Consider the following 11591-nt stretch of genomic DNA (forward strand, 5'->3'; position numbering starts at 1 on the left):
CCCTTTCCTCAGGAACTCAGATGAATGGAAAATAGATGACTTTAAAATCTCTTTCAAATACAAGATGCGAGTTGGGGGCGGATATTGGTAACTGGGTCTAACAGCTTGAAATACAGCAGTGTTAATTCTGACAAAATACACGATTCATTCTGATGATCAAGCAGTTTGCCAAAACCGACTTCTTCGCAACCCGACGTTTTGAAAAAACACCATTATGTTAGCCAACTCTGGGCTGCAGCTGAGCAAAGCTGCCGCTTAAACCTGCGTCCAAACTCTCACAGCGTTGGAAACCAGTTGAACCCTGGTACAGGTACTTCCCCAGCTTTGTAGATCAAATCCCCAGCCTACTGCCGTCAATTATAAGGGCGAGCAGATGTGAAGGTTGTCTGGGCTAACCAATCCGTTACCGTGAACAGGATGTTTTGAATAAGAATGCTGCGAAAATTGCAAGTGATCAAGATTCTAAAATCAGGGACTACATGCGGAGTCCACCCACTCTCATTCTGCGTAAATCTATTAAACAGCCAGTTCCATCCCTCCATTTATCCGATTTAAAGGATGAAGCTTGGCTATTTACCGCATTGTTATAGTCAATTCCCTCAGGACTCAGTGACCTCTTGCATCAGCTACGGGGAGCTTTCACAGTCAGAGAGCAGCTCTTTTAATTTGGGTTCCGGTTATGATCCAGGAACAACATTGCCTGATTTAAAAATAAAAGCAAATCACTGCGGATGCTGGAATCTGAAGCCGAAAGAGAAAATGCTGGAAAATCTCAACAGGTCTGGAAGCATCTGTGAGGAGAGAAAAGAGCTGACGTTTCGAGTCCAGATGACCCTTTGCCAAAGCTAAAAGGCATAGAAAGTGGGAGATATTGCTGTGAGGCAGCAGTAGTAACTGCTGTGCTACCGTGCCGCCCACTGATTCTGACTTACATGTAACCGCTTCCATTTTCTTCGCAAGCAGTTCCAGCTCTCTTCGCTTTAACCTTTTAAAAATTTTCTGATTCAAGATATGTTTTGCTCTTTCCCCTTACCCTGGGAATTAATACCGCGCTTCTTAAAATGCTGATATTTCAGGCATGGCGGAGCGTGTTTTGAAAACGGTGCAGGTTTTTGTACGAGATCTCCCTGTGTTTGCAACAGGGAGATCTCGGCGCAAAGATAGGTGGCAGCGTCTGAAACCTGTACGTCTCTCACGGTCAGGATGCTGAGTTTGTTGCTTTCAACGATCGAAGCAGTGATCCTCCCATGTTGATCCGTCCCTCTTGTGGCCATCACCAGATGCTGGGGTGACTGATTCGGGAGCTGTTTGTACCAACGCAGGGCCTGTAACGTAATGGAGCTGGTACAGTTCATGGATACATTTCCCGCTTCACTGACAACCATCCGTGGAGGGAGCTGCAGCAACTCTGCTTCTCCGGTCACCCCCGTACAGATCAGAGTGAAAAACAACAAAAAGTCGATGCAAATCCGGAGCATTCTCAGTTAACACGCAACACCGAGATCAGCTTAGAATCAGGAGATGAAAGTTCACCTGGAGGCAAATGCTTTCTTCGTGTCCAGATTAGTGCCGTGTTTCTGTTGAACTAACAACAGTAGGCGGGTTCTCCTTTAACCATCCACACTGAGCGCTGAACACTGATACCAGCTCACACTGCCTTTAAGCACTCACCTGACCCGCCCAGATTAAATATTTCTCATGCCTCACACTGCTCTCTGCCGGTGCATACTGGTAATTGCAGGGTGCAATTCTTCACTTGGACTGTCGACAAGTTGCAATTCACAAGATAGTTGCAAATGAGAACAGTTGTTTACTCTTTCCTGTTATAGACCTTTTATTGCGGGAGAGCTTACAACTCTCGTTTATTGTACTATCCAACGATTGCAATGTATTTTCCCCTCTCATTCTTGCTGAAGTTTTATTCCACACTGTGACCAGTCCCGGTGTGACAAGAAGAAGGCCCAGATGTTAGTCCTAAAATAGCGTTCGATAATTTGGGAAGTTGTGTAATGGGAACTGGTCTATCTATCGTATATTTGTTACATAACCACAGGAATGGCAACATTGAAAACTCATAAGAATTTTTTAAAAAATACTAAGTTTGATATCAGTGTTGTAATTATGTTTCCGTTTCCTCATTTGTTCCTCCAAACAAATTTTCTTCAATAAAGACATTCGCTCCGATATTGAACTTAATTCAGTGTCCTTCTGCCCTCTCCTGGGGGCAAAAAGCACTACAATATACAACTTTAAAACAACCTGCTGCACTTTTGGAACCAAGATTGTTTCCAACAATTGCCGATCATACACTTTCCCTAGTATGAAGTATATTTTTCATTTTTCTTCTTTTGGAATGCGCCTGGTGGTATCGAACCTGACTTTCATTATTGCAACTCATTGATCATCCGGTGTTGCAACATTTTCTTCAGAGCGGAGTCATGGATATTGTGTCACTCCGCCCCTTTCCTCAGGTGTTCAGGTAAATGGAAAATAGATTACTTTAAAATCTCCTTCTAATACAAGATGCGAGTTGGGAGGGGGATATTGGTAACTGGGTCTAACAGCTGGAAATACAGCAGTGTTAATTCTGACAAAATACATGATTGATTGTGATGATCAAGCAGTTTGCCAAAACCGACTTCTTCGCAATCCGATATTTTGAAAAAACACCATTATGTTAGCCAACTCTGGGCTGCAGCTGAGCAAAGCTGCCGCTTAATCCTGCGCCCAAACTCTCACAGCGTTGGAAACCAGTTGAACCCTGGTACAGGTACTTCCCCAGCTTTGAAGATCAAATCCCGAGCCGACTGCGGTCAAATGTAAGGGCGAGCAGATGTGAAGGCTATCTGGACTAACCAATCCGTTACCGTGAACACGATGTTTTGAATAAGAACGCTGCGAAAATTGCAAGTGATCAAGATTCTAAAATCAGGGACTACAGGCGGAGTCCACCCACTCTCATTCTGCGTAAATCTATGAAACAGCCAGTTCCATCCCTCCATTTATCCGATTTAAAGGATGATGTTTGGCTATTTACCGCATTGTTATAGTCAATTCCCTCAGGACTCAGTGGCCTCTTGCATCAGCTACGGGGAGCTTTCACAGTCAGAGAGCAGCTCTTTTAATTTGGGTTCCGGTTATGATCCAGGAACAACATTGCCTGATTTAAAAATAAAAGCAAATCACTGCGGATGCTGGAATCTGAAGCCGAAAGAGAAAATGCTGGAAAATCTCAACAGGTCTGGAAGCATCTGTGAGGAGAGAAAAGAGCTGACGTTTCGAGTCCAGATGCCCCTTTGCCAAAGCTAAAAGGCATAGAAAGTGGGAGATATTGCTGTGAGGCAGCAGTAGTAACTGCTGTGCTACCGTGCCGCCCACTCATTCTGACTTACATGTAACCGCTTCCATTTTCTTCAAATGCAGTTCCAGCTCTCTGCGTTTTAACCTTTCTAAAATTTTCTGAATCAAGATATGTTTTGCTCTCTTTCCCCTTACCCTGGGGATTTAATACCCCGCATCTTAAACTGCTGATATTTCAGGCAAGGCGGAGCGTGTTTTGAAAACGGTGCAGGTTTTTGTACGAGATCTCCCTGTGTTTGCAACAGTGTGCCTCTCGGCGCAAAGATAGGTGGCAGCGTCTGAAACCTGTACGTCTCTCACGGTCAGGATGCTGAGTTTGTTGCTTTCAACGATCGAAGCAGTGATCCTCCTGTGTTGATCCGTTCCTCTTGTGGCCATCACCAGATGCTGGGGTGACTGATTCGGGAGCTGTTTGTACCAATGCAGGATCTGAAACGTAATGGAGCCGGTGCAGTTCATGGATACATTTCCTGCTTCACTGACAATCATCAGTGGAGGGAGCTGCAGCAACTCAGCTTCTCCGGTCACCCCCGTACAGATCAGAGTGAAAAACAACAAAAAGTCAATGCAAATCTTGAGCATTTTCAGTTGACACGCAACACCGAGATCAGCTTCGAACCAGGAGATGAAAGTCAACCGGGAGCCAAATGCTTTCTTCGTGTCCAGTTTAGTGCCGTGTTTCTGTTGAACTGACAACAGTAGGCGGGTTCTCCTTTAACCATCCACACTGAGCGCTGAACACTGATACCAGCTCACACAGCCTTTAAGCACTCACCTGACCCGCCCAGATTCAATATTTCTCATACCCCACACTGCTCTCTGCCGGTGCATACTGGTAATTGCAGGGTGCAATTCTTCACTTGGACTGTCGACAAGTTGCAATTCACAAGATAGTTGCAAATGAGAACAGTTCTTTACTCTTTCCTGTTATAGACCTTTTATTGCGGGAGAACTTACAACTCTCGTTTATTCTACTATCCAACGATTGCAATGTATTTTCCCCTCTCATTCTTGCTGGAGTTTTATTCCACACTGTGACCAATCCTGGTGTGACAAGAAGAAGGCCCAGATGTTCGTCCTAAAATATCGTTCGATAATTTGGGAACTTGTGTAATGGGAACTGGTCTATCTATCGAATATTTGTTGCATAACCACAGGAATAGCAACATTGAAAACTCAGAAGAATATTTTTTTAAAATACTAAGTTTGATATCAGTGTTGTAATTATGTTTCTGTTTCCTCATATGTTCCTTTAATCAAATTTTCTTCAATAAAGACACTCGCTCCGATATTGAACTTAATTCAGTGTCCTTCTGCCCTCTACCGGGAGCAAAAAGCACTACAATATACAACTTTGAAACAACCTGCTCCGCTTCTGGAACCAAGATTGATTCCAACAATTGCCGATCATACACTTTCCCCAGTATGAAGTATATTTTTCATTTTTCTTCTTTTTGAATGCGCCTGGTGGTATCGAACATGACTTTCATTATTGCAACTCATTGATCATCCGGTGTTCCAACATTTTCTTATGAGCGGAGTCATGGATATTGTGTCACTCCGCCCCTTTCCTCAGGAGTTCAGATAAATGGAAAATAGATGACTTGAAAATCTCCTTCTAATACAAGATGCGAGTTGGGGGCGGATATTGGGAACTGGGTCTAACAGCTTGAAATACAGCAGTGTTAATTCTGACAAAATACACGATTGATTGTGATGATCAAGCAGTTTGCCAAAACCGACTTCTTCGCAACCCTACATTTTGAAAAAGCACCATCATGTGAGCCAACTCTGGGCTGCAGCTGAGCAAAGATGGCGTTGAATCCTGCGTCCAAATTCTCACAGTATTGGAAACCAGTTGAACCCTGGTACAGGTACTTCCCCAGCTTTGTAGATCAAATCCCCAGCCTACTGCGGTCAATTATAAAGGCGAGCAGATGTGAAGGCTATCCGGACTAACCAATCCGTTACCGTGAACAGGATGTTTTGAATAAGAATGCTGCGAAAATTGCAAGTGATCAAGATCCTAAAATCAGGGACTACATGCGGAGTCCACCCACTCTCATTCTGCGTAAATCTATTAAACAGCCAGTTCCATCCATCCATTTATCCGATTTAAAGGATGATGTTTGGCTATTTACCGCATTGTTATAGTCAATTCCCTCAGGACTCAGTGACCTCTTGCATCAGCTACGGGGAGCTTTCACAGTCAGAGAGCAGCTCTTTTAATTTGGGTTCCGGTTATGATCCAGGAACAACATTGCCTGATTTAAAAATGAAAGCAAATCACTGCGGATGCTGGAATCTGAAGCCGAAAGAGAAAATGCTGGAAAATCTCAGCAGGTCTGGAAGCATCTGTGAGGAGAGAAAAGAGCTGACGTTTCGAGTCCAGATGACCCTTTGCCAAAGATAAAAGGCATAGAAAATGGGAGATATTGCTGTGAGGCAGCAGTAGTAACTGCTCTGCTTCCCTCCCGCCCACTCATTCTGACTTACATGTAACCGCTTCCATTTTCTTCAAATGCAGTTCCAGCTCTCTGCGTTTTAACCTTTCTAAAATTTTCTGATTCAAGATATGTTTTGCTCTTTCCCCTTACCCTGGGGGTTTAATACCGCGCTTCTTAAACTGCTGATATTTCAGGCATGGCGGAGCGTGTTTTGAAAACGGTGCAGGTTTTTGTACGAGATCTCCCTGTGTTTGCAACAGTGTGCCTCTCGGCGCAAAGATAGGTGGCAGCGTCTGAAACTTGTACGTCTCTCACGGTCAGGATGCTGAGTTTGTTGCTTTCAGCGATCGAAGCAGTGATCCTCCCGTGTTGATCGGTTCCTCTTGTGGCCATCACCAGATGCTGGGGTGACTGATTCGGGAGCTGTTTGTACCAACGCAGGGTCTGAAACGTAATGGAGCTGGTACAGTTCATGGATACATTTCCCGCTTCACTGACAACCATCCGTGGAGGGAGCTGCAGCAACTCAGCTTCTCCGGTCACCCCCGTACAGATCAGAGTGAAAAACAACAAAAAGTCGATGCAAACCTTGAGCATTCTCAGTTAACACGCAACACCGAGATCAGCTTAGAATCAGGAGATTAATGTTAAGCGGGAGGCAAATGCTTTCTTCGTGTCCAGTTTAGTGCCGTGTTTCTGTTGAACTAACAACAGTAGGCGGGTTCTCCTTTAACCATCCACACTGAGCGCTGAACACTGGTACCAGCTCACACAGCATTTAAGCACTCACCTGACCCGCCCAGATTAAATATTTCTCATGCCTCACACTGCTCTCTGCCGGTGCATACTGGTAATTGCAGGGTGCAATTCTTCACTTGGACTGTCGACAAGTTGCAATTCACAAGATAGTTGCAAATGAGAACAGTTGTTTACTCTTTCCTGTTATAGACCTTTTATTGCGGGAGAGCTTACAACTCTCGTTTATTCTACTATCCAACGATTGCAATGTATTTTCCCCTCTCATTCTTGCTGAAGTTTTATTCCACACTGTGACCAGTCCTGGTCTGACAAGAAGAAGGCCCAGATGTTAGTCCTAAAATAGCGTTCGATAATTTGGGAACTTGTGGAATGGGAACTGGTCTATCTATCGAATATGTGTTGCATAACCACAGGAATAGCAACATTGAAAACCCATAGGACAATTTTTTTAAATAATAAGTTTGATATCAGTGTTGTAATTATGTTTCTGTTTCCTCATTTGTTCCTTCAATCAAATTTTCTTCAATAAGGACACTCGCTCCGATATTGAACTTAATTCAGTGTCCTTCTGCCCTCTACTGGGGGCAAAAAGCACTACAATATACAACTTTGAAACAACCTGCTCCGCTTCTGGGACCAAGATTGATTGCAACAATTGCCGATCATACATTTTCCCCAGTATAAAGTATACTTTTCATTTTTCTTCTTTTGGAATGCGCCTGGTGGTATCGAAACGGACTTTAATTATTGCAACTCATTGATCATCCGGTGTTCCCACATTTTCCTCAGTGCGGAGTCATGGATATTGTGTCACTCCGCCCCTTTCCTCAGGTGTTCAGGTAAATGGAAAATAGATGACTTTAAAATCTCCTTCTAATACAAGATGCGAGTTGGGGGGGGATATTGGTAACTGGGTCTAACAGCTTGAAATACAGCAGTGTTAATTCTGACAAAATACATGATTGATTGTGATGATCGAGCAGTTTGCGAAAACCGACTTCTTCGCAATCCGACATTTTGAAAAAACACCATTATGTTAGCCAACTCTGGGCTGCAGCTGAGCAAAGCTGCCGCTTAATCCTGCGTCCAAACACTCGCAGCGTTGGAAACCAGTTGAACCCTGGTACAGGTACTTCCCCAGCTTTGTAGATCAAATCCCCAGCCTACTGCGGTCAATTATTAGGGCGAGCAGATGTGAAGGCTATCCGGACTAACCAATCCGAAACCATGAACACGATGTTTTGAATAAGAATGCTGCGAAAATTGCAAGTGATCAAGATCCTAAAATCAGGGACTACATGCGGAGTCCACACACTCTCATTCTGCGTAAATCTATTAAACAGACAGTTCCATCCCTCCATTTATCCGATTTAAAGGATGAAGCTTGGCTATTTACCGCATTGTTATACTCAATTCCCTCAGGACTCAGTGGCCTCTTGCATCAGCTACGGGGGGCTTTCACAGTCAGAGAGCAGCTCTTTTAATTTGTGTTCTGGTTATGATCCAGGAACAACATTGCCTGATTTAAAAATAAAAGCAAATCACTGCGGATGCTGGAATCTGAAGCCGAAAGAGAAAATGCTCTAAAACCTCAACAGGTCTGGAAGCATCTGTGAGGAGAGAAAAGAGCTGACGTTTCGAGTCCAGATGACCCTTTGCCAAAGCTAAAAGGCATAGAAAGTGGGAGATATTGCTGTGAGGCAGCAGTCGTAACTGCTGTGCTACGGTGCCGCCCACTCATTCTGACTTACATGTAACCGCTTCCATTTTCTTCAAAAGCAGTTCCAGCTCTCTTCGTTTTAACCATTCTAAAATTTTCTGATTCAAGATATGTTTTGCTCTTTCCCCTTACCCTGGGGGTTTAATACCGCGCTTCTTAAAATGCTGATATTTCAGGCATGGCGGAGCGTGTTTTGAAAACGGTGCAGGTTTTTGTACGAGATCTCCCTGTGTTTGCAACAGTGTGCCTCTCGGCGCAAAGATAGGTGGCAGCGTCTGAAACCTGTACGTCTCTCACGGTCAGGATGCTGAGTTTGTTGCTTTCAACGATCGAAGCAGTGATCCTCCCATGTTGATCCGTTCCTCTTGTGGCCATCACCAGATGCTGGGGTGACTGATTCGGGAGCTGTTTGTACCAATGCAGGGCCTGTAACGTAATGGAGCTGGTACAGTTCATGGATACATTTCCCGCTTCACTGACAACCATCCGCGGAGGGAGCTGCAGCAACTCAGCTTCTCCGGTCACCCCCGTACAGATCAGAGTGAAAAACAACAAAAATTCGATGCAAATCTTGAGCATTCTCAGTTAACACGCAACACCGAGATCAGCTTAGAACCAGGAGATGAAAGTTAACCGGGAGGCAAATGCTTTCTTCGTGTCCAGTTTAGTGCCGTGTTTCTGTTCAACTAACAACAGTAGGCGGGTTCTCCTTTAACTATCCACACTAAGCGCTTAACACTGATACAAGCTTACATAGCCTTTGAGCACTCACCTGACCTGCCCAGATTAAATATGTCTCATGCCTCACACTGCTATCTGCCGGTGCATACTGGTAATTGCAGGGTGCAATTCTTCACTTGGACTGTCGACAAGTTGCAATTCACAAGATAGTTGCAAATGAGAACAGTTGTTTCCTCTGTCCTGTATTTGACCTTTTATTGCGGGAGAGCTTACAACTCTCGTTTATTCTACTATCCAACGATTGCAATGCATTTTCCCCTCTCAGTCTTGCTGAAGTTTTATTCCACACTGTGACCAGTCCCGGTGTGACAAGAAGAAGGCCCAGATGTTAGTCCTAAAATAGCGTTCGATAATTTGGGAAGTTTTGTAATGGGAACTGGTCTATCTATCGAATATTTGTTACATAACCACAGGAATGGCAACATTGAAAACTCATGAGAATATTTTTTTAACATAATAAGTTTGATATCAGTGTTGTAATTATGTTTCTGTTTCCTCATATGTTCCTTCAATCAAATTTTCTTCAATAAAGACACTCGCTCCGATATTGAACTTAATTCAGCGTCCTTCTGCCCTCTACTGGGGGAAAAAGTCACTACAATATACAACTTTGAAACAACCTGCTCCGCTTCTGGGACCAAGATTGATTGCAACAATTGTCGATCATACATTTTCCCCAGTATAAAGTATATTTTTCATTTTTCTTCTTTTCCAATGCGCCTGGTGGTATCGAACCTGACTTTCATTATTGCAACTCATTGATCATCCGGTGTTCCCACATTTTCCTCAGAGCTGAGTCATGGATATTGTGTCACTCCGCCTCTTTCCTCAGGAGTTGAGGTAAATGGAAAATAGATCACATTAAAATCTCCTTCCAATACAAGATGCGAGTTGGGGGGGATATTGGTAACTGGGTCTAACAGCTTGCAATACAGCAGTGTTAATTCTGACAAAATACACGATTGATTGTGATGATCAAGCAGTTTGCCAAAACCGACTTCTTCGCATCCCAACATTTTGAAAAAACACCATTATGTTCGCCAATTCTGGGCTGCAGCTGAGCAAAGCTGTCGCTTAATCCTGCGTCCAATCTCTCACAGCGTTGGAAACCAGTTGAACCCTGGTACAGGTACTTCCCCAGCTTTGTAGATCAAATCCCCAGCCGACAGCGGTCAAATGTAAGGGCGAGCAGATGTGAAGGCTATCTGGGCTAACCAATCCGTTACCGTGAACACGGTGGTTTGAATAAGAATGCTGCGAAAATTGCAAGTGATCAAGATTCTAAAATCAGGGACTACATGCGGAGTCCACCCACTCTCATTCTGCGTAAATCTATTAAACAGCCAGTTCCATCCCTCCATTTATCCGATTTAAAGGATGATGTTTGGCTATTTACCGCATTGTTATAGTCAATTCCCTCAGGACTCAGTGGCCTCTTGCATCAGCTACGGGGAGCTTTCACAGTCAGAGAGCAGCTCTTTTAATTTGGGTTCCGGTTATGATCCAGGAACAACATTGCCTGATTTAAAAATAAAAGCAAATCACTGCGAATGCTGGAATCTGAAGCCGAAAGAGAAAATGCTGGAAAATCTCAACAGGTCTGGAAGCATCTGTGAGGAGAGAAAAGAGCTGACGTTTCGAGTCCAGATGACCCTTTGCCAAAGATAAAAGGCATAGAAAGTGGGAGATATTGCTGTGAGGCAGCAGTAGTAACTGCTGTGCTACCGTGCCGCCCACTCATTCTGACTTACATGTAACCGCTTCCATTTTCTTCAAAAGCAGTTTCAGCTCTCTTCGTTTTAATCTTTTTAAAATATTCTGATGCAAGTTATGTTTTGCTCTTTCCCCTTACCCTGGGGATTTAATACCGCGATTCATAAATTGCTGGTGTTTCAGGCATGGCGGAGCGTGTTTTGAAAACGGTGCAGGTTTTTGTACGAGATCTCCCTGTGTTTGCAACAGTGTGCCTCTCGGCGCAAAGATAGGTGGCAGCGTCTGAAACCTGTACGTCTCTCACGGTCAGGATGCTGAGTTTGTTGCTTTCAACGATCGAAGCAGTGATCCTCCCATGTTGATCCGTTCCTCTTGTGGCCATCACCAGATGCTGGGGTGACTGATTCGGGAGCTGTTTGTACCAATGCAGGGTCTGAAACGTAATGGAGCCGGTGCAGTTCATGGATACATTTCCCGCTTCATTGACAACCATCCGTGGAGGGAACTGCAGCAACTCATCTTCTCCGGTCACCCCCGTACAGATCAGAGTGAAAAACAACAAAAAGTCGATGCAAATCTTGAGCATTCTCAGTTAACACGCAGCACGGAGATCAGCTGAGAACCAGGAGATGAAAGTTAACCGGGAGGCAAATGCTTTCTTCGTGTCCAGTTTAGTGCCGTGTTTCTGTTGAACTAACAACAGGAGGCGGGTTCTCCTTTAACCATCCACACTGAGCGCTTAACACTGATACCAGCTCACATCGCCTTTGAGCATTCACCTGACCCGCCCAGATTAAATATTTCTCATGCCTCACACTGCTCTCTGCCGGTGCATACTGGTAATTGCAGGG

General features: G+C 44.3%; 2 gene segments (V, D, J or C); both read right to left on the minus strand.

The window, feature by feature from the left end:
- Positions 1-8442: 8442 nt before the first annotated feature.
- LOC144480942 (T cell receptor alpha variable 34-like) lies at positions 8443-8865 on the minus strand. The segment is given in 1 exon segment: positions 8443-8865. A coding segment is annotated over 1 exon segment (423 nt).
- Positions 8866-10888: 2023 nt separating this feature from the next.
- LOC144480943 (T cell receptor alpha variable 36/delta variable 7-like) lies at positions 10889-11326 on the minus strand. The segment is given in 1 exon segment: positions 10889-11326. A coding segment is annotated over 1 exon segment (438 nt).
- Positions 11327-11591: the final 265 nt, after the last annotated feature.

This window comes from Mustelus asterias, chromosome 30, assembly GCF_964213995.1.
Source record: "Mustelus asterias chromosome 30, sMusAst1.hap1.1, whole genome shotgun sequence".
Lineage (NCBI taxonomy): Eukaryota > Metazoa > Chordata > Chondrichthyes > Carcharhiniformes > Triakidae > Mustelus > Mustelus asterias.